Source organism: Geotrypetes seraphini, chromosome 6, assembly GCF_902459505.1.
Source record: "Geotrypetes seraphini chromosome 6, aGeoSer1.1, whole genome shotgun sequence".
NCBI lineage: Eukaryota > Metazoa > Chordata > Amphibia > Gymnophiona > Dermophiidae > Geotrypetes > Geotrypetes seraphini.
The window spans coordinates 187,189,677-187,216,587 of NC_047089.1; the positions used below are offsets into that span (position 1 = coordinate 187,189,677).

Consider the following 26,911-nt stretch of genomic DNA (forward strand, 5'->3'; position numbering starts at 1 on the left):
CTGTGCTACAGAATTAGCCATAAAATCATAGCAATTCTAAATGGATTATACTGTGCTGTTTAGGCGACCTTTGGGCACCCAAAGATCGCAGAATCGGCTGCAGTTCAGCATATCTCAAGCTGTCAGGGTAGGAAACTGACTGAAAGAAGCCACTAAGTTAAGGCACCTGGTTCATCCTCTCCACCTCTCATCTAATCTCATGTTCTCAAATATTGCAAGTTGCAAGCTGTGAAGCAGGAAACATGCCAGCTACCCTGTTTGCCACCGCCACCCCCCCCTCGCAGCCTGGGCCTCATGGAACACTAGATTAAGACAAAGGCCAATGTGACTAAGGAGCTGAAGTGGTGCTTATTAAGGAAACACTAATGCCTGGCTGCTACTCAATAGAAATAAGCACAAGGTGAAAAATGGTATAAGATTTTTATTGCACAGTCCAGGAAAGCAGCAATTGCAGTTCGATGAGATAGATGCCAGGTATGCAGAGTAAGGCACTTGTAGGTCCAAGTTGTTACTGTGGTAGAATTGGTATGGTCCCAGAATCTGCTCCTGGTAGGAGAAGGCAGGCTGAAGAAAAAGGAAGATGGATTGAGACAAATTAAGAGTTGATTGGTGAGTTTTAAGCTGTTTTTTACAAAGGTGCGCTAAATCCATACATGCACTAACTACTAATGTGTACATAGGATAAAATGCATGCGTTAACCTTTACCACACACTAACGGCGCTTAAACCGTGCCTAAATGGTGCCACTTCAGCATGCAGTAAAATTTCTTTTACCTTTTGCTGAAGCGGCACCGTTTAGGCACCGTTAGCGTGTGGTAAAGGTTAACACGTGCATGTTAGTTAACGCATGCATGGATTTAGCGCATCTTTGTAAAACTCACCAATTGACTTTTCTCAGAAAATCTTCTATAACTTCACCCTTCTGAAGGAAAAAAAAGTGTGAAACATGTTAGTGTGAAAATGTAGATAATTCATCACAAGGGCAAACAAAGGTTTCAGTACATCATTCTTACCTATTCTGTCTGTATTTGAGCTTTGGCTAGGTGAAAGCTCTTGTGCTGAACCCAGTTTGAACAGACCTGGAAACCGGAAATCAGGAGAAAAGGGGGGAAAAGGTCAAGATATATATGAAAAAATAAAATGCAGCACATTCTCAGAATAACAGCTAGAATGAACAGAAGCAAAAGAAACACTGTTCCTTTTTTATAATACGGATACCTAACAATTATGACTCTAAAAAGATTTATCTTTAGCTCTATGAGGAAAAGCACTGCTACAGGTTCCACATATTCATGTAACTTGCATATCTATTTTGCTGGCACAAAAGTTTCAAACAGCATGGGGTTTTTTTCAGCCTAGATTCCTGGAACCAATTATTATCATCACTAATTCTCAGACCTGCTAATGACCTTGTGGAATGGAGAGAATTGTGGCAGATTTCAGGGGGAGAAAAAGTTAATGGAGAATCACCAAAAGGAGTCCAAAAGATGAAATCAGTTCTACCTGAGCTCTTATCTAAGAAAGACACCTAAATAGCTAGCAATATATCATTCTCAACTAGATTTGTTCCTGGAAAGATGAAAAAGGTTAGACAAACATCAAAATTGCAAATTACTATAGCTGCTAATGGTCCTATGAAATGGAGAGTTGTGGCAGATATAGGAATGAAAAGGTTAAAAAATAATCAAGAAAAGTAAAGTCTCAAAAATAAGCATTAACACAGAAACATGTCCTAAAAGAGAAAACACTGCTCTGATGGACCTTCTTATACTAAGCATGCCTAAGTAGCGTCTGATGTCATAGGCACTGTTTGGATTTCCCACTAGAAAACTTTCAAATCTGATTGGGTGTGCTTTAGGTGTGGTTTGTTCAAACACACCTGTCCTGACTTTTAATGAATTCCTTCCCTTCCCAAAGCTTTTACTAGAAGCCATTTGTCATCTGCTTAGTCTGTAGAATGCACTGTTACTAAATTCTAAACAAAGTTCCCTCTATAGCTCTATGCCTTAAGGGGCTACTTTTATCTTCCATAGGTCAGGGGTTCAAGTCTTGAGTGCGGTTAGCAAATATTTCATATTCATTTTTCTACCAGAAAACCTTCAAACTCTTTGGCCTTCCTTTGCTTAAACATATTTGAGTTGATCTTTAAAATGATCTGTAGCAATTCTCAGATGTGTAAAGCAGCCTGTTTTCTTTTCCTAAACCCCCCTCCCTCACCCCAACACACACTCAAGCATGAAACCACAAACAACCAAGCTGAATATACCAACAGGAATGTCTCTAGGGTACATCTCAAAAATGTGTACCTTCCTTCAATACCTGTCCAAGCCCTCTGAAGTTTTAGTAAACTCTTCTATCTGTTGCCCTGTGCAGATATTGCATAGAAAGAAATCCATCCCTACCACAATGGCTTGTATCAAAGAAGATGAATGTATCTGATCCACCTGTGCCTGCAAACTGCAGATGAAAAACAGCAAAGTCCACCACTTATGAGAGCTGTTAGGATGCTGTTCAAATGAGTAAAGGTGAGGGTGGGATTTGAACCAGAGAGCTTCAGAAGATGGACAAGGTGCATTAACCTGGTGAGCCATAAATGGCATCTTTCTGTCAGAGGAGATATTTCCTCCCATGACAGCTTAGGATGTCCTAGCCATGGGAAGGAGAAAATAAGTTTGCCTGGAAAGGGAAATGTGCTGCTAAAAATGGCAAAGTCCACCATCTAGACCCTCTTATGACAGCTAATAGGAAGCTGGGATTTGAACCAGGAAGTTTGAGATGGACAGAGTGCACCAAGGCGCATTAACCTGGTGAGCCAGAAATGCTTTCTTTGTGGTGATTGTGATATGATAGCTAATCAGATGATACATATGCAGGTCAGTCAACTATTATATGAAAGGGAACTGAGATCTACCTGAGTAGAAGTTGATGTAGCTCTATGGGTTAAAGCCCTATACTGATCATACAGAGGTTGTGAGTTCAACACCCAGCGTATCTTTTAATTGTGGCATGAGATCTATTTGCATGCACTGCTTTCAATGCATATTCATTGGGGAAATCCTGAAAACTCAACTGGAATACGGCTCTCGAGGACCGGAGTTCCCTACCCCTGACCTAGAAGCTCAAATGTATTTGCAACTTTTGTTTAAGGTTTAGAAACAAATTAAAAAATGAGAAAAATTACAGATTTTCTTCCCTTTTTTAATGAAATTTTGGGAACTGTCATGGGAAGACTGACAATCCTTGTCTAAGCTGGGGAGAAGGATCCTTTACTTTCTGTACTTACAACCAAAGTACTTTTATAATGAATAAGGCCAACTGGTTGAATATTAGATCACACTCCTTGAAGTTAGACTCTATAAGGGCAGGAGTTTTAAATTAGAAACATAGAAACATAATGGCAGATAAAAGCCAAATGGCCTATCTAGTCTGCCCATCCACAGTAACCATTATCTCTTTCTCTCTCTGAGAGATCCCACATGCCTATCCCAGGCTCTCTTGAATTCAGACACAGTCTCTGTTTCCACCATCTCTTCTGGGAGACTGTTCCAAGCATCTACCACACTTTCCGTAAAAAAGTGTTTCCTCAGATTACTCTGGATTAATCCTATGTCCTCTCATTGCAGTTTCCTTTCAAATGAAAAAGACTCGCCTCATGCACATTTATATTACGTAGGTATTTAAACATCTATATCATATCTCCCCTCTCCCTCCTTTCCTCCAAAGTATACAGATTGAGGTCTTTAAGTCTGTCGCTATACGCCTTATCATGAAGATCACACACCATTTTAGTAGCCTTCCTCTGGACCGACTCCATCCTTTTTATATCTTTTTGAAGGTGCTGCCTCCAGAATTGTACACAATATTCTAAATGAGGTCTCACCAGAGTCTTATACAGAGGCATCAGTACCTCCTTTTTCCTACTGGCCATACCTCTCACTATGCAACTTAGCATCCTTCTAGCTTTCGCCGTCATCTTTTCAACCTGTTTAGCCACCTTAAGGTCATCACATACAATCAAACCCAAGTCCCGCTCTTCCATCTTGCATATAAGTTCTTCACCCCCTAAACTGTACTGTTCCCTCTGATTTTTGCAGCCCAAATGCATGACCTTGCATTTCTTAGCATTAAATTTTAGCTGCCAAATTTAAGACCATTCTTCAAGCTTCACCAGGTCTTTAAACATAGAAACATAGAAGATGATGGCAGATAAGGGCCATAGCCCATCAGGTCTGCCCACTCTACTGACCCACCCCCAAGTCTACTATCCTAGGGATCCCACTCCTGGTGACAGGTTCCCTTGGCTTAACCCTCTAAGGGATCCCACAAGGGCATCCCATTTGCTCTTAAATTCTTGCCGCTGTTTGCCTCGATCACCTGCACCGGGAGCTTGTTCCAAGGATCAACCACTCTCTCGGTGAAGAAATATTTCATGGTGTCGCCATGAAATTTCCCGCCCCTGAGTTTGAGCGGATGCCCTCTTGTGACTGAAGGTCCTTTGAGAAAGAGAATCTCTTCTTCCATCTCGATACGGCCGGTAATATACTTAAACGTCTCGATCATGTCTTCTCTCTCCCTACTTTCCTCGAGTGAGTACAACCGCAAATTTTTCAGCCTTTCCTCGTACGATAGATCCTTGAGCCCCGAGACCATCCTGGTGGCCATCCATTGCACCGACTCTACTCTCAGCACATCTTTTTGGTAGTGTGGCCTCCAGAATTGCACACAGTATTCCAAATGAGGCCTCACCATGGTTCTGTATAATGGCATTATGACTTCAGGCTTCCGGCTGACGAAACTCCTGCGGATGCAACCTAACAACTGTCTTGCCTTAGATGAAGCCTTCTCCACATGATCAGCAGTTTTCATGTCTGCGCCGATGATCACTCCCAAGTCTCGTTCTGTTGAAGTTCTAGCTAAGGTCTCACTATTCAAGGTGTAAGTTCTGCACGGATTTCTGCTGCCGAGGTGCATGATCTTGCATTTCTTAGCGTTGAAGCTCAGCTACCAGGTCAAGGACCAAAGCTCCAACAAATGTAGGTCCTGTATCATACTATCAGGTGAATTGCCATCTCTCACTATATTGCATAGTTTGGCGTCGTCAGCGAATAACATTACCTTACCTTGAAGCCTCTGAGTTAGGTCACCTATGAATATGTTGAAAAGGAGCGGGCCCAAGACTGAGCCCTGCGGTACTCCACTGGTCACCTCCGAAGTTTTAGAGAGGGTACCGTTAACTACCACCTTCTGAAGTCTGCCACTCAGCCAGTCATTGACCCATGTAGTTAGTGTTTCTCCCAGCCCCATTGATTTTATCTTACTCAACAGCTTGCGATGCGGGACACTATCGAAAGCTTTGCTGAAGTCTAGGTATACGACGTCCACGGATTCTCCCAAGTCTAACTGTTTTGTTACCCAGTCAAAGAAGCTGATGAGATTGGATTGGCAGGACCTACCCTTGGTGAATCCATGTTGACTGGGATCTCGTAAATTCTCCTCATCCAAGATTGCGTCTAATTTACGTTTGCATTTGATTAGTGTTTTCATGAGTTTGCATACTATTGATGTGAGACTCACCGGTCTGTAGTTTCTGCCCTGCAACCCTTTTTATGCAGTGGAACGACGTTAGCTGTTTTCCAGTCTATGGGGACTCACCCCGAACTTAGGGAGGGATTGAAGAGTCCTGATAGCGGTTCTGCCAGGACATTACGCAGCTCACTGAGCACCCTGGGGTGTAGATTGTCCGGTCCCATGGCTTTGTTCACCTTGAGTCTTGCTTCATGTTATTCACACCATGCAGTGTGCGTACTCTATTGCAGATTTTGCTATCATCTGCAAAGAGGCAAATCTTACCTGACAACCCTTCAGTAATATCATTTATAAAAATGTTAAAAAGAATAGGCCCAAGAACAGAACCTTAAGGCACACCACTGGTAACATCCCTTTCCTCAGAATGATCTCCATTGATCACTACCCTCTTCGCACTACCCTCAGGCGCTGCCTTACACCTTGAGTTCTCAAGCAAGGTCCTTGGCATCATTATCGATTCCTCTCTTTCTCTCAATGACCACCTCAACTCCTTGACAAAATCATGCTTTTTCAGCCTCCACGTGCTAAGGAAAGCAAGACCTTGCTTCCGCCAAAAACATTTCACCGTCCTTGTCCAATCCATCATCCTCTCCAAACTTGACTATTGTAATGCCATTTACCTATGCTTAACAAAAAAAAGCCTCCAAAGACTCCAGCTTATTCAGAACACGGCAGCCAAGCTGATCTTTGCAAAACGTAAATCTGACCACGTCTCCCCATTCCTGGCCAATCTTCACTGGCTCCCAGTGATTTCCAGAATCCAATTCAAATGCTCTTGCCTGGCTTTTAAGATTATTCACGGCATCCTTCCTTCCCTAATCCCACTTTCCTTCAACTCCTCGTGCCCTGACTCCACCAGGACCGCCCATAAATTAAAACTATCCTTCCCCTCCCTACATGGTATTCTCCACGCAGGTAAACTGGGAAAATCACTTCTATTCAAAATCACAGGTCTCTGGAATGACCTTGCTATCCCGTTGTGGAACCTGAGCTCCCTCCACTTATTCTGCAAGCAACTAAAAACCTGGCTCTTCTCTAACATGTAATTTCTTTTTTCCCTTACTTTACCACTCGATCTATAAACTTATGTAAACCTTTTCCTACCCTTTCTCATTTTTAAGTTCTTGTAAACCGTGCCGAGCTCTACTTCCGTGGAGATGATGCGGTATATAAACTTAAGGTTTAGTTTAGTTGTTGCCTTCCACTCATCCAGTTCCTGACCCAGCCCGTCACTCAGTTATTTATTAGACGTCTGTGTGGAACACTGTCAAAGGCTTTGCTAAAATCTAAATACACCACATCTAGCGCACATCCTTTATCCATTTCTCTGGTCACCCAGTCAAAAAAATTGATCAGATTTGTCTGGCAAGACCTACCTCTAGTGAATCCATGTTGCCTCCAGTCCTGTAATCCACAGGATTCCAGAAACTTGACCATTCTCTGTTTTAAAAGCGTTTCCATTAATTTGCTTACCACAGAAGTCAGACTTACCGGCCTGTAATTCCCTACTTCTTCCTTACTTTCTGCTGTCTAAAATTGCCTCATTTGTTCAGAATCCTCCTCCAAACGTTTCTTTGTGAAATAAGCAAATGATTACTACCCCCTTGCAATTGAGAAATGGCAGGCATCACATAGATTTATACGTAAGAACTTAAAAGCTAATAATTTTTGACGTGTAGTAGATGGTTGCCTGTAGAATATACAGTATACCGCACCAAAAATGCTCAGTAAATTGGGGAGGGGGTGGGTTCTCACTGGTGGAAGGAGTGTGGGAAGATGGATTCCTTTATTCACACGTGGCAGGAGAGTGAGGCCATAATGGTCCATAGTATAGCAAAGGATGCAAGACATTACAAGGATTTGGGATTATACTTGCTAGTCTGGTGGTTAAAAAGGGTGAGATGGGTCCTTTTAGTAAACTGATTCTATAGCTTTTATTGTTTGCATGAAGAAAGAAGTTGCAGTTGTGGCTCCCCCTCTCAAACTTGATGGATAAAGTATGAGAAATGATGTGTTTTGACAAATTAACATAGTATTTGAGGGGGAAGGATGCAAGCTTCCTTTCTATGTGGCAACCTGTGTTCCCTCTGTAATCCATGAACATGACTTTAAGTGATCCTTGTCTTACAAGTAGTGTTGAAAAATTCTGAGCATTTATACAATATATTGCTATGCACAAGTGCACCAGCAAATAGTTATAAGTTATATTAGTTTCTTTCTTGTTTGTCTTTGGATTATTTGTAGATTAGGTGGTCTCTAAATGCTTGAAGAGGCTCTTTACACTGATGGTGTGAGGGGGAGATGCTTGGTCTTTCGGGGCAGTAGAGCTCATGAGGCTCTACCCTCCGTACCATATAATTACTTCTCTGAGATATTGGTCATGGAGGTGGTTAATGGTTATGCTGCATGTTGAAGAGGGGGTAACTTGACAATGTGAATGGAATTGTTAAGGGTTCTAATTGCAATTCAAAGCAATATATCTCTATATAATGGTGAATTGTACAATTGTTTGACTTGATATGTACTGAAAAAAAATTTGAAAAAATATTTTGCTGGTATGATTTAATGTTGACAGTGTACTCAGAGTTAGCAAGAGTCTTGGGAACATCCAGGCCAGGCCAGTCATATTTGCTGATGAGAATACTTTGCAAGTAGCAATAACTTATTTGATAGCAAAGGAGCCAGTTTGTGTCAGAGTCTACAGTATTTCTTAATAGGCTGACCTTGTGTGATCAAAGTGGCATAAATGACAGGTAAAGGCACATGAACATCCTTTGGTAAAAGTACTACCAAACATTACTAGGTCTAAAAGGCTGGCCTTCCATCACATTCCTCCTTTCCTGGCAATCAAATCTGCAGCAGTAACAGCAAGTCAGCAATAAAGGGATAACATACTACTGCTGCTATTATTTCTAGAGCGCTACCAGATGTATGCAGCACTGTACAGAGTTCCTGCTCAAAAGAGCTTACAATCTAAACAGACAAGACAGACAAACAAACAGGATGCCCCAGTGGGGATACAATTAGGGGGGGGGGGGGGTTAATCTGCTGGCTGGGCTGGTGAGCTGTGGGCAGAGGAGAGTAGAACTATGTACTGAAGGCTAAAGTTGCTTTTCTCTCCCCTAATTACAAAGAAAGTACACAGGGAAGACAGAGGTCAGAGTGACGAGAACACCCTTCTAACCTGACTTCACTCTCTCCCAGTACTGCCCCCAACCACCAATCTTACTCTGTGCTGTGGTAAATCTTCACTTTTGGGGATGGTTCACTCTTGGTATCTCAATGGCCCTAAAATCTCCCTCCTGGAACTGAATAGCTTGGAAGCTGTGTGTGTATTGGTTGTGAAATTACATTTCCAGAAGACACATACCACAAAGCACACACAGCTGTCTTGCTATTTTGCAGATGACAGTTTTTGCTATTCTTGTATTTGTTAACCTTGTTTCTTTTCCTAGGTCAGTAGTTAACGATATAAAACCTAAAACGCCAATTAAAAAATATATCTCCAGAAATATGGCTGCAGGCCGAAAATATATGACATTTTCACAAGCCAGAGTAGGACAGCTCTGCGTGCGTTTCAAGCCTCTTTCTGGCCATAAGACAGCAGCTGCATAGTGCATACCTCTGATGAAAATGCCAAAAAAAGAGGCACGGCCCTCCCTTCACCCGTGTTGGCGCATGCTCGCGAGTGAAGCATGCTCATTGGAGGGCCTGGCAAAATGCATTGGTGTGCGCATGTACGGTGCACTACAAGGTCTTTTTAATGTGCGGCTCTCGGTAGTAGAGATGTATTATAGGATGTGTTCAGTGCTAGTCTTTCTTTTCCTGCTCGGTTGGACTCAGGCTCTCTACTTTCACATCGGGGAGACGGAAAAACGGTGCTTCATAGAGGAGATCCCTGATGAGACCATGGTGATAGGTGAGTGGGCGCGTAGGCTTCCGGTTTAGGCTGAAAGTACCAGGCCACAGCAGTGCTAGTGCATTTTGGAACTTGTAGTTCTGTTTACTTGTAAGGGACACATTTTTTTTGAACCGATCTGCTGTGGGCTTTGGGTGAAATGCAACAAGATCTAACCTGAGCCGTGCGAGAAGGAGGTTGAGGGTCCTTGGATAACTGCCTGCATTTCTCAATATCTTCCTCTGCCCTGCTTTCAGCACTGACTGGCTTTAATACTATTGGCTAAGGAACCACGTGGATAGGGAGGGACTAGTAAATCCTTGTACTCTTCCTGCTGAACCTGCAGGGTGTGCACACGTCAGCTCTCCACAGTCTCTGTCAGGGGCAGAGTTAAGGGAATAGGAGTGATTAGTTTTATGCCAGTGAGAATGAATTGTAGTTGTGGAGGATGTGTATAGGATATCACATAGGAAGCACAGATATTTTCAGATGAGGTGGCAATCCTTTTGGTAGATTGTGTCTGTCCTTTTTGTGCTTGTCTGTTGTAGTTGAGGTCAAAAGGAGTATATCAAAAGTTTTGCTTCAATGGACATCTTCTATAGTTCTACATAAACACAAAGAAAAAGATGGTAGATAATGACCAAAACAGACCATCTAGTCTTCCTTCTTTAGATTCATGTTCTTTTTGGTAGATAGTACTGGGATGCATTTAGGAATCTTGCCTATGCAGAGGAGAGTGTTGTGTAGTGGTTAGAGTTACATTCTTGGCACCCTGAGGTTGTGGGTTCAAACCCTGCACTGCTCTCTTTGACCCTGAGCAAATCATTTAATCCTCCACTGCCCCAAGTACATTTAGATAGATTGTGAGCCTACCGGGGCAGATAGGGTATGTAAACTACTTTGAGTGTGGTTTGTATATATAACAAATGGCGGTATACAAGGCCCTCTCTTTCCCCTTCCTGATTTCTCAATTGTCTTTTATATCTGTCCCAAGAATAATCACAATCCACCACAGTGATGGCTTCCCTATGCCTTTTTTGGGCCCTGATGCAATCATAATACTGTTTGGTTCCTTCATTTCTCCCTTTTTTTTTTACCTTCCAGGTATCTGTCACTCCCTCCCTCCCTCCATTTATTTATCTATTTATGATGTAAAATATTTATAGTTGGTGCAGCCACGTTTCTAGGTGGGTTATAGATGACCAGCACAGAGAGTGACGGAGCATACCAAACACAATACAGCGAAAAAGCACAAAGGGCCTCAATGAACAGGGACTTGTTTTTATTGACCCAACACAAGTTTCAAGTTTTATTAAAATTTGATATAATCCAAGGTTTCTAGGCAAAATACAAAAGTTAAAACTGAACAGTGTTAAAATACATAAATATAATTTTGGGTTTACCAAACGTACATGAACTTTGGGATAGGTGGGGAGGAACTACATTTGTTAAAAGAAAACACTCAAGGTAAGAACAAAGGAGGGGGTTTAGAAAAGATAAGAGAATAACTTTGATCTCTTACAAAGATCAATGGTTAGGTTCAAAGTTATATCAAGAAGGCATCCTTGAAAAGATGGCTTTTAAGTTTCCCTTTGAAATGGTCTAGTATTTTTTCTTCTCTTAGTTTGGGAGCAGAGCATTACACAGCTGAGGACCTGTGACAGAGAAGATTTCCAAGCGTCTTATACCGCTTAAATGTCGATTGATAGATCGAAGTGCACACAGTGGATTAGATCAGGGTCTCAAAGTTCCTCCTTGAGGGCCGCAATCCAGTCAGGTTTTCAGGATTTCCCCAAAGAATATGCATGAGATCTATGTGCATGCACTGCTTTCAATGCATATTCATTGGGGAAATCCTGAAAACCCGACTGGATTGAGGCCCTCAAAGAGGGACTTTGAGATCCCTGGACTAGATGGACTTAAAGTCTGATTCGGTGAAGGCATTTCTTATGTTCAATTGTTTTTACATTGATAGTACAACAGTCAACTTATAGGCAATCCTATGTGTGAAAGGGAGCCAATGAGCCACACACATCACATATACACAGTTTTAATAAAAACATGAATACCAATAAAAATATTTTAAACAAATGACAGAGAAGGCATGAGAAATAAAAATTGATAAAATCACAACATTAATGAACATCATTATCAGAGGTGAACAAAGTGAAGGTGAAATACTTAAGTGGTGAGTTATGGAAGATTAGAGCATAGGTCAACAAATGTTGATAAATGATGAGAGAAATAAAAGATATGACGTGATGCGATACCCAAATGTCGGTGAGAAATAAAGGGGTCCTTTTATCAAGCTGCAGTAGGGGTTTAACATGCGTAATAACACACGTTAAACCGCCTGCCGCACTAGTCGCTAACGCCTGCATTGAGCAGGTGTTAGTTTTTTAGCCAGCCGCGGGGGTTAGCGCTTGATGAAATGTCCGGGCTAACCCCACTAGCGTGGCTTGATAAAAGAACCCCAAAGTGAATGTGAGAGATGATCCAAATCAATTGTCATAATATTACTGGCCAGTAAGCAAAATACGATTACAAAACTTTGGGGATCAGAATAAGTCCTAAAACTGCTAAATGATTAACTTGTCTCTTCTTTGATACTTCTGAGCCGCAGACTGTAAGTTACAGTAACAACCATAAGCATATATATAGTTATATATAGTTCAAACTAAATATTACCGGTACTTGCCAAAAAGATATTTATCCCAGGACAAGCAGGCAGCATATTCTCAACGGAGCCCCCTAGCGGACGTTTTCGCAAGCAGACTTGCTTGAAGACCTTCAAGTTTGTGATTGGACCGCACATGCACGAGTGCCCCTCCCGCCCGACATAGGGCATGCATCTCCTCAGCGTGGCCTCAGTTCTATGTTTTCTGCGGAGCCAGAAGCATTGCTCCCTTGCTTCGCTTGTTCTAGTTGTCCCTCTTGCATCGCGGCATTTTTTTGTTATTTTCGATTGAGTCGCTGTGCTTGCGTCTTTTCTTACTTTTTCTTCATGTTTTTTTGACCAGATCACCAGTCTTGCTCTGGCCGCCTGGCCTCGTGGGGCTGCAGACATATTCTTTCTTATGTCCCAGCCTCGCTCCGGGTTCAAGAACTGCACTAAATGGTTATCTCCATTACCGATCCTCATCACTGGTGTGTGGAGTGCCTGGGTGCAGAGCACCATGCTGAGTCGTGTCCGCGTTGTGCGATCCTACAACCGCGGGCTCTTCGTCGAAGGGTGGCCAAGATTCTCCAACTTTTTGGCCTGATGGATTCTGCAGGACAGGCCTCGAGCTCGGCCTCGACACCGGTGTTGGGTGCCTCGGCCTTGAAGTCCCCCTTGGCCTCCAAGGCTCCGGCCTCGGCTCCCCCCTGCTACTCCAGCCTCGGGTAAGTCTCCTCTTTCCTCCTCAGGTGTGCTGGCAAAGAAGCCTAACTCAGAGTCTCATGCGAGTGCCACTTCATCGGCGTCTTCGAGGCCTCATTCTAAGCGTGCCTTCTCACGAGGTCACCCCCGCAGGAGCGCACTGCTGCACCTATGACCCAACATCTTTGGTCTCGGTGCCTATGTTCGAGGACATGCTTAAGGCTATCCTTACCGTGCAGCTTTCCTCGGTGGTGAGCCAGCTGGTTGCGACCTCGACGCCTCTGACCTCGGTCTCGACCCAGCCCCAGTCTGACCGGCCTGAGCATCCTTGTCTTGTGTCATGGGGCCGTGCCTGCAAGACTCGCAGGGTTTCCTCAAGCAATTCTTTGTCTCCGGAATCTGGGCCTGTGACTCTACGAGGGTCCATGACTGGGGGCTGCTTTTCGCCCACTACTTTGACAAGGCTTGCCCCTTCTAAAAAATTGAGGTCTTTTCTGCCCATTTGGGGCCGGTTTCCGACCGTGAAACCTTCCAGGCACACTCTGGTTCTCGAGTTGGATTCTACTGTGCATTCCCCATCGGGGCGGATGACCGCCTCTCAGGGGTCTTCTTCGAAACCAGTGGAGGAATTTTCCTTTGCCCCATCTTCTCCGAGGCTACGCAAAATGGTCCCTCGGACTCCAGGGTCCTCCCCAACATACCTTATGTGGGGTCATTCCTTGACGCCCCAGAGGCGCTTTAGTCGAGCCTCCTCAATCTCCCATTCACGGGATTCCGAGGCTCCGGCATGCTATTCGAAGGAAATTTCTCCCTCTTTCTCGGCTGCCCCTCAGGAGGATGAGTCTTCTTCTCGAAACTCCTCCTATGCTCGTTTCATTTCTGACATGGGCAAGGCCTTGAACCTGGACCTCCAGTCTGAGTCCCGTTATTCCCAGGAATTCTTGGCGGAAATGGGTATTGCTCATCCGCCCCGTGAGGCATTGCATTTGCTGTTGCACCAGGTTCTCCGGCAAACATTTCTCCGGAACCTGGAGACCCCTTATGCGGTCCCGGCTATCTCTTCCAAATTGGCGTCCCGTTACCGGACGATCCCAGTTAAGGGGTTCGAAAGTTCTCAGCTTTCTCACCAATCCTTGGTGGTTGAGTCTTCCTTGAAGAAATCCAACCCCTCAAAAGTGTACGCAGCTGTCCCTCCGGGCAGGGAGGGCCGTACAATAGACAAGTTTGGTCGCCGTCTTTATCAAAACTCGATGATGGCGAACCGTGTCCTTAACTATAAATTTATCTTCACGTCCTTATCTCCGGTTCTGTGTGGAAGCCCTCCACTCGTTCTGGGCGGACGTGCTGAATTCTCGATGTCAGGAGTTTCGTCTCCTCAAGGAGATGCTCTCCAGCTCCGCCTCTATATGTTCCGGGTAGCCTACGACACCTTCGAGTTGTCCTCGAGAGTCATGGCCTTTGCAATCACCATGCTTGGCTCAGGATTGTGGATATGGAGCCAAATCTCCAGGATCGTTTAGCCAATCTACCTTGCGTGGGTCATGAGCTCTTTGATGATTCCATTGAGGTGGCCACTAGGCGCCCCTCAGAACACGAACGGTCTTTTGCCTGTCTAGTGAGGCTTAAGCCGAAAGCCCCTCCAATACAATACAAGATTCCTCTCCGGAGGTACCCGCAGAAATCTACTCCTGCGTTCTCTCGGCCTCCTTTGAAGCGGCTGCAGAAATAGCAGCAGCGTCACGCGTCTTTTGGACAATACCGGCCTGAGCCTTCGGGCTCCTTCCCTCCTGGAACTTTCCTCCCTCTCCATCGGGGGTCGTCTCCATCATTTCTTTACCCAGTGGGAAAGTCTTACCACCGACAGTTGGGTGCTTTCCATCATCCGGGAGGGGTACTCCCTTCACTTCAGTCAAGTACCTTCCTCCAAGAGAGTTTCCTTCTGCCCGGTCTCAGCTGCCTCTCCTTCTGCGGGAAGCTCGGGCTCTGCTTTGCCTGGGCAGTCGAGGAGGTTCCTCCGGATCAGTGGAATAAGGGATTTTATTCTCATTACTTTCTGGTGCCCAAGAAGACGGGGGATCTGCGTCCGATCCTTGATCTACGTGCTCTGAACAAGTTTCTGGTTAGGGAACAGTTCAGAATGCTCACCCTTCCTACATTGTACCCCCTCTTGGACGAAAGGGATTGGCTATGCTCGCTGGACCTCAAGGAGGCGTACACGCACATTCTGATACACCAGGCCTCTCGCCGGTATCTGAGATTCCGGGTGGGGGATCTCCATCTCCAGTATCGTGTTCTTCCCTTCGGCCTGGCAGCCTCTCCGAGGGTTTTCACAAAATGTCTGTGGCCTGCAGGTATTTCCCTACCTCGACGACTGGTTGATCAAAGCGTCCTCTCACCACGAAGTTCTGCGAGCGATAAATCAAACCATCTTGCTCCTTCAGAGTCTCGGCTTTGAGGTGAACTTCCGCAAGTCTCACCTCTGTCTGCCCTAGTCTCTCGAGTTCATCGGAGTGGTCCTGGACACGGTTCGTCTCCGCTTCTTTTTGCCTCGGTCTCGTCAGGAGGCCCCTGTTCGCTTATGCCAGAGGGTGGCCCATCTGTCCTCGGCCCCGGCTCAGCTCCTGATGGTCTTCCTAGGTCACATGGCCTCCATGGTTCACGTGACTCCTTTTGCCAGACTTCACCTCCGTATTCCTCAATGGACTCTGGCATCCCAGTGGAACCAAGATCGGGATCCTGTCTCTCAACTCATTGTCGTGACTCCTTTGTTGAAGCAGTCTCTCCGTTGGTGGATGCTCTCTTCCAATCTTTCCAGAGGTTTTCCTCCATGCTCCTCCTACGCAGAAGGTCCTCACGATGGACTTGTCGGCCTATGCTTGGGGGACTCATCTGGACAGTCTTCGCACTCAGGGTCTTTGGTCCAGTGCCGACCGCCTTAGTCACATCAATCTGCTGGAGCTTCGAGCGGTTTTCCTTGCTCTGAAAGCTTTTTGTCACCTGCTTCACGACCAAGTGGTATTGGTCCGCACAGACAATCAGGTCGCCATTTATTATATCAACAAACAAGGGGGCACGGGGTCCTTGTCCCTGTGCCAGGAAGCGATGCGGCTCTGGGATTGGGCCATCAGCTGCAACATATTCCTCCGAGCGGTCTACATTCAGGGCCAGCACAATTGTCTGGCGGACAAGTTGAGTCGTCTTCTGCAGCCTCACGAGTGGTCCATCCATTCCTTAACCCTGCGTTAAGTGTTTGCTCTTTGGGGGACTCCGGATATCGATATGTTCTTGTCCCCCCCCCCCAATCACAAATTGCCCCGCTTCTGCTCCAGGGTTTACTCTCCTCTCAGGCTCAAGGCAGATGCTTTTCTGCTGGATTGGACAAACCGATTTCTGTAAGCATTCCCTCTGATTCTGAAGACTCTCGTCCGGCTCAAGTCCGCGCAGGCCACTATGATTCTGATAGTTCCTTGGTGGCCCCAACAGCTGTGATTCTCCCTTCTGTTGCAACTCAGTTCCAAGGAGCCTCTTCTGCCTGTTTTTCCTTCTTTGTTTACGCAGAGTCAGGGTTCTCTACTTCATCCCAATCTACAGTCTCTGCACTTAACGGCTTGGTTCCTCGAGACTTAATGACCTCGTTCTGGACGTCCTGGAGGTGTCTTGGAAGGAGTCCACTCGTCAGTGTTACCATCAGAAGTGGACCCACTTTTCTTCCTGGTGTGTTACTCGGTAGCAGGAACCGCTATCTGCCTCCTTGTCTGCTGTCCTGGATTACCTATTACACTTGTCTGGCGCTGGACTCAAGTCCTCTTCGGTTCAAGTTCACCTTAGCGCCATTGCTGCTTTTCATCATCTGGTTGACGGGAAGCCTATCTCTGTTCATCCTGTGGTTTCCCACTTCATGAAAGGCCTTTTCCAAGTTTATCTGCCCCTTAAACCTCCTCCTGTGGTTTGGGATCTTAACGTTGTCCTTGCTCACTTGATGAAACCCCTGTTCGAGTGCGGGCTCACTTGAAGTTTCTTACTTGGAAGGTTGTGTTTCTTATTTCTCTTACTTCTGCCCGTCGGGTCAGTGAGCTTCAAGCCTTGGTAGCGGACCCGCCTTTCACTGTCTTCCATCATGATAAGGTGGCTCTTCGTACCCATCCTAATTTCTTGCCTAATGTTGTTTCTGAGTTTCACATCAACCAATCCATTGTTCTTCCTGTGTTTTTTCCGAAGCCCCATTCTCTCCCTGGAGAAGTGGCTCTGCATTCTCTTGATTGTAAGCGTGCGCTGGCCTTCTACTTGAAGCGCACCGCTCTTCATCGTTCTGCTCTCTAGCTGTTCATCTCTTTCGATCCTAATCGCTTGGGTCGCTCTGTTTCTAGGCGGACCATTTCCAACTGGTTGGCCGCTTGTATCTCCTTCTGTTACGCTCAGGCTGGTCTCTCCCTGCTGGGTCGAGTCACAGGCCACAAGGTCCAGTCGATGGTGGCATTGGTTGCTTTCCTCTGCTCGACTCCACTTGAGGAAATCTGTAAGGCTGCCACTTGGTCCTCGGTTCATACTTTCACCTTGCACTACTTTATGGATACTTTCTCCAGGTGTGATCATTTTGGCCAGTCATTTTTGCTGGTCATTTTGGCCAGTCCGTATTGCAAAATCTGTTCTTCTAAGTTGCCAACTCTCCCTCCGTCCCATTCTGGTTAGCTTGAAAGTCTCCCACATGTTGAGAATATGCTGCCTGCTTGTCCTGGGATAAAGCACAGTTACTTGCCGTAACAGGTGTTATCCAGGGACAGCAGACAGATATTCTCGCAACCAACCCACCTCCCCGTGGTAGGCTTTTTTTGCTAGCTATCTGAACTGAGGAGATGCATGCCCTAGGTTGGGCGGGAGGGGCACTCGCGCATGCGCGGTCCAGTCGCAAGCTTGAAGGTCTTCAAGCAAGTCTGCTTGCGAAAATGTCTGCTAGGGGGCTCTGTTGGTGACATCACCCACATGTTGAGAATATCTGCCTGTTGTCCCTGGATAACACCTGTTACGATAAGTAACTGTGCTATTCCACATACAGTGGAACCTTGGTTTGCAAGTAACGCGGTTTGCGAGTGTTTTGCAAGACGAGCAAAACACTCCCGCAAACCTTAACTCGCAAACTGAGCATGTCCCAATAAACGAGCACCTTCCTCCGCTCAACCAGTATCCGAGATCTCGGAGAGAACGAGAGCCAGAAGGCCTTGAGCATGCGCAGATACTCAAGGTCCGGCCCAGGCAAGAGGCGGGATCTTGCTGTCACTCGCACCAGAAAGCACAGATGAGGTAAGGAGCTTGTTTTAGATGGAGGGCGGGTGGATGCCGCTTCCAGCACGGGGGTGCGATGCGGTTCTCGTGGGGGGGAGGGGCGTTCGCGGAGAGGAGGGTGCGATGCTGGTTCCAGCAGGAGGGAGGGGGTGATGGAGCAGCTCCAGTAGCCTCAAGGGTGGGGAAGGAGGAGGTACAACAAATCAAAGCGAGTTTCCCTTACTTCCTATGGGGAAACTCGCTTTGATATATGAGCAATTTGGTTTAAGAGCATGCTTCTGGAACGAATTATGCTTGTAAACCAAGGTTCCACTGTATTTGGCTCAAGCTAAAAATATGTGGTTACTAAAAGAAGCAGGCTTGGCAGTCAAAAACAATCTTTAAGCTACACAGTGAGTAAAATTACAGCTTGAAACAACAGTTGAAAGGCTCAGCTGAAATATTTTCAGAGTCAAGCACAGTCTACCTTGCAGGGTGGCAGGGGTTACTCTACTTAAATCATGATAGTAATTAGGACACAAAGTGGTCTTCAAAGTTCAACGAATAAGATCTTATTGGATAAATAGGGCTAACCCGGGAACACAGAAAGCAATCTCAAAGTCCTGTGTTATTTCAGCAGGAAAGTGAAAGTAAAAAGCTGGGCATGCCTACTAGTGGTTAAAGATAAGTCATATACGTAATATACACACAATAAAATACATCAGAAAGTTGACAAATCAAATCTAAAATATTAGAAAGCCAATCCAAATAAATGCTTTCAGATTTTTGAGAAGCTGTAAAAATGCAGCATTTATCCTCAGATCTAAAAGGAGGGAATTCCAAAAACATACACCCCCAACTTGCAGCATCCCATTCCATACTTTCTCAGATTTAAGAGCATAAGAACAGCCTTACTGGGTCAGACCAATGGTCCATCAAGCCCAGTAGCCCGTCCTCACGGAGGCCAATCCAGGTCACTAGTGCAAAACCTAAGGAGTAGCAATATTCCATGCTACTGATTTAGAGCAAGCAGTGGCTTCCCCCTATGTCTTTCTCAATAACAGACTATGGACTTTTCCTCCAGGAACTTTTCCAAACCTTTCTTAAAACCAGCTATTCTATCCGCTCTTACCACAACCTCTGGCAATGCGTTCTAGAGCTTAACTATTCTCTGAATGAAAAAAAATTTCCTCCTATTGGTATTTCTTTGTAACTTCGAATGTCCCCTAGTCTTTGTAATTTTTAAACTATTTTTATATATATCTTTATTCATTTTCAGTCTAAAAACAGTGCATTCAAGAATTCATACAAGTTATTTGAAAAAACAGCACTTACATCCATCAATAAATCAGAATAATTTTCATCCCCCTCCTCCCTGATTTCAATGTATTCAAAATAACCATACAATAGTATTTATAAATCATTATTACACCAGTCCCTGCACACTATCCCTCTCCCTCCCACCCATTCTCCTTCCTTGGTTGTGCTAATTATAACCAGAAGTCTTTGTAATTTTTGATCCACTTGTGCCCGTTCTAATCCACTCAGGATTTTGTAGACTTAAATCATATCTCCCCTCAGCTGTCTCTTTTCCAAGCTGAAGAGCCCTTAACATGCTTGAGAGAAGGTAATTCTAATAAATGCTTTTCAGACGAGCGTAATGACCAAACTGACTGATAAAGCTTAAAAGTTCTGGGCAGCTGGAGGGAGAAGACTGTTGTTTCATGTGTTTTGACTAGATAATCTAGGCATGATTTCTGCATTTGCCTTCTCTTGGTTAGAAGGAGGTTGTTTTCACTTGATGGGGTGGGATAGGATGAGTCCTGCTGGTAGGTCTCAAATTGCATGGCTACTGGGCTCTGGATGAGAACTGTTGGCTATGATAGCTGAGCTAGTTGAGAGGGGAAGAAGGTACATATAAAATAAATGAACCCCTCCCCCACCACATTACACCCCAGAGAACTGTGAATGAAGACTCGTACTGCTTCTGTTACACAAAGCATATGAGTCCTGACAGTAGGTGAATATCCCATACTCACGAATTGGTTGCAGGAGGATAAAATTTACATGCTTAAGCTCCACCTCCTTCTCCGGTGCTGTGAAGCCCCCTTCAGTTTTTCCTTTGGCAAGTGAGTTGAGAAGGGTGTTTCTGATCAGCAAGGAAGGGAAAGAGAGAAGGACAATGAGAGAGAGAGGGAGACATGTTGCCAATGAGGGTGGAGGAGAGAGGAAGAAAAGTTGGACTCATGGAGGTTGCCAATGAGGGTGGAGGAGGGAGGAAGAAAAGTTGGACTCGTAGAGGGACAGAGAGAGATGTTGGTTGGGGAATGGAATGAAGTCCGGAGGAGAGGAAGCATGGAAGAGGTAGAAATAAATAAATACTGGATGCACAGTCAGAAAGTGTAACCAGAGACTCTTGAAATCATTAGACAACATTGATAGGAAAAATGATTTTATTTTCAATTTAGTGATCAAAATGTCACTTTTGAAAATTTATGTATATCTGCAGTCTATATTTGCACTATATTTGTCTATTTTTCTATAGTTGTTACTGAGATGACATTGCATATTTTAAAGTCATCTGCCTTGACTTCTTTGGAAAAACACCCAAATACAAATGATAATTTTAACATTTTCTCAGTGTACAGTGTGCTTTGTGGGGTTGTTTTTTAAAAAAATTTTGTGGTTACCATTATGTATTAATAAGATTATATTGTGTGTGTATATGAAAAATGGATGAAAGAAATTACATTACAATTAGCACTATTATTATGGGACAGAGCTTGGGCAGGTCTGGGATGGAACTTGGGCAGGGGTACTCGGTTGATACTCGGTGCCCAGTGTTCGACTTCATGGCGATGACGGACAATAACAAAGCAGATTTAATTTTCAGCGGAAGAGTCAAGATAGGAAGCGAAGGCCTAGATGCCCTGGTCCAACAATGCCAGCACAGGACTTGCTGTTTGTGTTTTCTCCTTGGCCCATGTTAGGCCAAGTCATTTATTGGATAGTGAGCCATCAAGGGCAGGTAATCCTGGTGGCTCCAGATTGACCACGATAACTATGGTATGGGGACCTGGTGTGAAACACCAGAAGTGGGGAAGGGACTGTGCACATTAGCCTTTGGAACAATTGTGAATTTATTAAAAAATTAAAACATACACAAAATAATTGTAGCCTAATAGAGAGTCCTTAATCCCTTTGAGCTGGACCCCGTGTTTCAGCTTCTAAATGAAAGCCTTCATCAGGAGTGTGCTGGTAATCACCAGTAGATGGCGCTGGTATTATGGAAATCTAAAAAGGAATACTTTAGGCTTGTATAATCAACTAAATGTCTTGCAGAAAAAACAGAATGCTTCGAATTCTACATGCAGGTTGCATTACCCTTAAAACTCCTACTCCCTAGGCTGCGTTATTTGTTTGTTTTTGCCATGGATCAGAGTTCATTGTCCACTACCTAAATTTTTTATGCTATCAGAAAAAAAAGGGGTAGAGGTAAGGGTGAGTGCTTCAATGGGAAAGACACTCCAAGTTCCATAAGGTTAATGCATGTTGATGATTTTGGTTCATTCACCTTAGGTACTTTTAAGGTGTTATTTAACCTTGTTTACTATTTCTTACAGAGCAAAACAGAACTCTTTGTGGGAAGACTCCCTGTACCCCTTCCTCCTTGTTTTCTGTTTTGTGGTGCTGTTCGATTGCTCTGGTACTAACTGAAGGGGGCTCCATAGCACTGGAGAAGGAGGAGAAGCTGAAGAATGTGAATTTCATCCTTCTGCAACGAACTTGCAAGTAAGGGATATTCACCTACTGTCAGGACTTCTATGCTGTGTTAACAGAAGATTATCGAGGTAAGTACCTAATCTTCCCTTGTAGTAGTGGCTTCCCCAGCTGAGCCAGAAGGGTAGGTAGAAACTACCAAACCCAAAAAAGAAATATTCTTGTTCCAAAATGGAACTCATGGGCTTGTAAGGAGGGTCTGTCTACTCTACTCTGTCCTGAGCTGTGTGAAAACCTTGGGATCCTGGTGGATTGAATCTGCTAAATCTAAAAGTGTCTGTGTTCCAAATTAGACAGTCTTAATAGAAACCTGTTTGATAGTTGGAGCGGCCTGCCTTTGATGAACCAGCAGCATATCTGTTCCAACAATTGGTCATATAGATTTAGTGGTATGAGCACAGGAAATGAAAAGGCAATGCAGAATAATTATGAAAGGGAGCAGAGAGGGCATGGTGATGGAGTGGATATGGGAAGGGGAAGCAAAGAATAGTAGACATCGCATCGCCTTTTTGCCCTACCTGTTGCCACAAATAAAAGTATGAGGTCGCCTCTTACTGTAATTTCTCTGCAGGGAATTACCGCACTCAGCTGTGGGACAAGCAGACAGAGGCCTTCCTTCCTTCTACACCAGGACTGGGGATGTTTGTGGAAGTAAAGGATCCAGATGCAAAGGTAACAATTCTGCAGGGGATGGTCTGCAGTGGGAGACACAGGCCACATTGTTTCAGGTTTATGTAACAACCCTGTCATTTCAAATTTGCCTCATCTCTGTGGAAGTAGTACACTTATGGGCTGAGCCTCACTACTAACAGGGGTTTTTTTCATGTTAAAAATGCTTTTTTTTTTTTTTTTTTTCCTTTCTGGTTATATGTAAATATAAATTCTTTAGCACTCTCCAGACCAGTAGAGGTTAATCTTTACGAATGGGTATATATCCAATCATGACCAGCAGGTGGAGCCTGAAAATAAAACTGTGGGGATAGTATATAATATATTCCCTTCTCTATTTTCATCAGTCTTCTTTCAGTCTCCAGCAGGTGTTGAGTGAGCTGTACCCATCTTCCTTGGTAGGGCTGTTGGAATTCGTTTAGGGGGTTTTCTAGTCCCTGTTTTTGGCCAGACAGAGCTTGGGTGGGCCCTGTTTGGGGGTCCGTCCAACCTCGGGGGTGTCAAACCCGGTGGTTCTCGAGTGGGGTCCCTCCCCCCACTTCCTCCACCTCCCCACATTTTTTTAGAGGAGTCTCAGCAATAAGCCTTGCCCCCTAAATCAAGCAAGTCTGTTCTGAAAAAAAAAATCCTGAGGTAGTGCTGGTCTGGAGGGTTGTTTCCCTTTAAGAAAACTGTATTTTACGGTATTTTTCATCTAACCGGCACTTTATTTCTAGCTAGGTCGCGTATGGAGCAATGAGCACTTCAAAAGGGAAAAAGTGCTCATTGTACTCCAGACGCGAGGCACTCACGGCCGGCCTGTGCAAGCAGTGTTCAGGCCGTTGTGGTGTCGGCCTGGATGAGGACCTGGACCCTTTTGAGGATTTCCAGGATCCTCTCGAGGGGACGGCCGCTGGCGGCGGGTTGTCGGGTTTCCCGTCCTCCGGCGAAGAGGTACATAAGAACATAAGCAATGCCTCCGCCGGGTCAGACCATAGGTCCATCCTGCCCGGCAGTCCGCTCCCGCGGCGGCCCAAACAGGTCACGACCTGTCTGCATCACCAGAAGGGGCTCCCTTGCCACCTTGTTTTCTCATTTAAGTCCTATCTTCCCATCGTAGTCCTAACCCTCCGTGGTGCGCCTTTTTCAGAGGGATGAGCTACCAGACCTGATTCAACAGGTTTCATCGGTGTTGTGTTTTGAGGATGCGCCACCGGAGACTCCGCGTGTGGGGGACCCTCTGCTTAGGGGGATCCGTACCGTTTCCCACTCTTTTCCTATGCATCAAGATATTCGGGATATTGTACTGGCACAGTGGAAGACGCCGGAGGCGCCGTTTCGATTGGTGCACGCCATGGCTTGTTTGTATCCCATCCCAGAGGGGAATTGGGCTACGTTAAAGTCGCCAGTGGTTGACGTGGTGGTCTCAGCGATTTCTAAGCGGCATATCGTGCCTGTTGAGGGAGGTTGTGCCTTGTGGCGCAAGTTGGAGACCATTCTTAAGCAGAATTTTCAGGTCTCTGCTTTTGGGGTCCAGGCAGCTATTTGTGGGGGGCGCTGTGTTTCGGTGGGCTGAGCGTGTCCTGGATCAGGAGTCTGATGACTGGTCCTTGGTGGATCAGGAGGTGGCGAAGATTGAGATGGCTGCCTCGTTCCTCTCGGATGCTCTTTATGACTTGGTGCAGATCTCGGCTAAGTTTGTGGTCTTTGGCGTGGCTGCGAGGCGTATTTTGTGGCTTCGCGCTTGGTCGGTGGATGCAGCATCCAAAGCTAAGCTTACTAAAGCCAAGAGGATGTACTCAAGCAGATTGACAGACTAAAGAGCGACAAATCGCCAGGTCCGGACGGCATTCATCCAAGGGTACTCAAGGAGCTAAAAAAACGAAATAGCGGAGCCATTTCGACAGATATGCAACCTATCCTTAAAAACCGGAGAGATCCCGGAGGATTGGAAAATAGCAAATGTCACGCCCATCTTCAAGAAGGGCGCAAGAGGAGACCCGGGAAACTACAGGCCGGTGAGCCTGACCTCAGTCCCGGGAAAGATGATGGAGGCACTGATTAAAGACAGCATCTGTGAGCACATCGAAAAAAATGGGCAGCTAAAACCGAGTCAACACGGCTTCTGCAAGGGTAGGTCATGCCTCAATAACTTATTGTACTTCTTTGAGGGGGTGAGCAGCCAGATGGATAAAGGGGAATCTATAGACATCATTTACCTTGACTTCCAAAAAGCCTTCGACAAGGTGCCACACGAGAGACTGCTTAAAAAGATATGGAACCACGGGGTACAAGGGGAGGTCCACCGATGGATCAAAAACTGGTTGGCAAACAGGAAACAGAGAGTTGGCGTAAAGGGCCACTACTCAGACGGGAAAGGGGTCACGAGCGGAGTTCCGCAGGGGTCGGTGCTGGGACCGCTCCTGTTCAATATCTACATAAACGACCTAGAGGCGGGAACCAAGTGTGAGGTCATTAAATTTGCAGATGACACCAAACTATACAGCAGGGCTCAAACCAGGGAAGACTGCGAAGATCTTCAAAAGGATCTAACACAGCTGGAAAAGTGGGCCGAAAAATGGCAGATGAGCTTCAACGTGGGGAAATGCAAGGTCATGCACGTGGGGAAAAAGAACCCGATGTTCACATACAAAATGGGGGGAACACCACTAGGGGTCAGCAACCTGGAGAGAGACCTGGGAGTGATGGTAGATGCAACACTGAAGACATCGGCGCAATGCGCCACGGCCTTTAGGAAAGCAAACAGAATGTTGGGTATCATTAAGAAGGGTATTACAACCAGGACGAAAGAAGTCATCATGCTGCTGTATCGTGCAATGGTGCGGCCGCATCTGGAGTACTGCGTCCAGTACTGGTCACCGTACCTCAAGAAAGACATGGCGGTACTTGAGGGAGTACAAAGAAGAGCAACTAGACTGATAAAGGGAATGGAAAATCTCCCATATACCGAAAGATTGAAGCAGTTGGGACTTTTCTCCCTGGAGAAGCGAAGACTTAGAGGAGACATGATAGAAACCTTCAAGATCCTGAAGGGCATAGAAAAAGTAGACGGGCAGATTTTTCAAATTAAGGGGCGCCACAAGTACAAGGGGGCACTCGGAAAAATTGAAAGGGGACAGGTTTAGAACAAACGCTAGGAAGTTCTTTTTCACTCAGAGGGTGGTGGATACATGGAACGCGCTTCCAGAGGCTGTTGTAGACAAGAAAACATTAAATGGTTTCAAAGAAGGTTTGGATAGATTCCTAGAAGAAAAAGGGATTGAGGGATATAGATAGGTATAGACCATTGCTCAGGCAATGGGCCTGATGGGCCACCGCAGGAGCGGACCGCTGAGCAGGATGGACCTAGGGTCTGCCTCAGCGGAGGCAACTTCTTATGTTCTTATGTTCTTAAATTTCCATTTTGGGGGTCTTTTTTGTTTGGAGAGGACCTGGATAAGTTGCTTCAGACTCTGACGGACTCTAAGGTGCCCCGTCTGCCTGAGGACTGTGCCCGCCCGGCGTCTTGGGGTGGCACAGCCCAGGGACAATTGCGGGAGTTCCGCAAGTATCGCCCTGGGCATGGGGCTGCTTCTTTCCAAGCTCCGGGGTTGGTTTTATCAGCGCATGCAGCCCTTTCGGGGGGCCCGTCAGGGGGCTGGGAATCCCTCTGCCGGTTCCCCCGCTGCCCGTCCTGCACAATGATGCCTTGCCGGTGCCCCCTTTGGTTCTGGTGGGGTTCAGCTGCGCAATTTTTTTCCCAAGTGGGCCGAGATCACATCCAATCAGTGGGTCCTGGAGGTGGTGCGGGACGGTTATGCCCTGGAGTTTGCCCGCTCTCTGCCAGATCTTTTCCTAGCCTCTCCATGTCAGGCGACTTGGAAGATGCAGGTCTTTCACCAGACCCTTCAGTGCTTGCTAGATCTCAAAGCAGTTGTTCCAGTGCCTCCTCAGGAGTGTGGCACCTGCAGGTACTCCATTTACTTTGTGGTGCCCAAGAAGGAGGGGACCTTTTGGCCCATCCTGGATTTGAAGGGGGTCAACAGGGCTCTCAAGATTCACTCTTTTCGCATGGAAACACTGCGGTCTGTCATTCTGGCGCTTCAGCTGGGGGAGTTTCTCATGTTCCCATTCGGGCCTCTCATCAGCGCTTCCTTCGCTTTGCGATCTTGGGTCGGCACTATCAGTTCTGTGCGCTTCCCTTTGGCCTGGCTACGGCTCCCTGGACGTTCACCAAGGTGATGGTGGTCGTTGCGACGGCCTTGCGGTCTCTTGCACCCCTACGGCCTTGCGGTCTGATGCACCCCTACGTAGACGACTGGTTGATTCGGGCAAAGTCGTTGCAGGAGAGCTCCCAGGTTATGGCTCGGGTGGTGGAG

The 26,911-nt window shown here is 45.8% G+C and overlaps 1 protein-coding gene and 1 long non-coding RNA gene across 2 annotated transcripts in view; one reads left to right on the forward strand and one right to left on the reverse strand.

Moving 5' to 3' along the window:
• Nucleotides 1–431: 431 nt before the first annotated feature.
• LOC117362426 lies at nucleotides 432–9,763 on the reverse strand. Its single transcript, XR_004539883.1, has 3 exons — nucleotides 9,662–9,763; nucleotides 1,014–1,079; nucleotides 432–564 (listed from the first exon to the last, which is right to left on the reverse strand). It is a non-coding gene; the product is annotated as an uncharacterized LOC117362426 (long non-coding RNA).
• The window catches only part of TMED4 (transmembrane p24 trafficking protein 4), a 46,189-nt gene continuing 28,558 nt past the window's right edge, over nucleotides 9,281–26,911 (forward strand). The window contains exons 1-2 of the mRNA XM_033948758.1: nucleotides 9,281–9,505; nucleotides 22,456–22,556. Of these exons, the coding sequence (XP_033804649.1) occupies nucleotides 9,322–9,505; nucleotides 22,456–22,556 (285 nt within the window). The 5' untranslated portion in view covers nucleotides 9,281–9,321. The remainder of the gene's footprint in view (nucleotides 9,506–22,455; nucleotides 22,557–26,911) is intronic.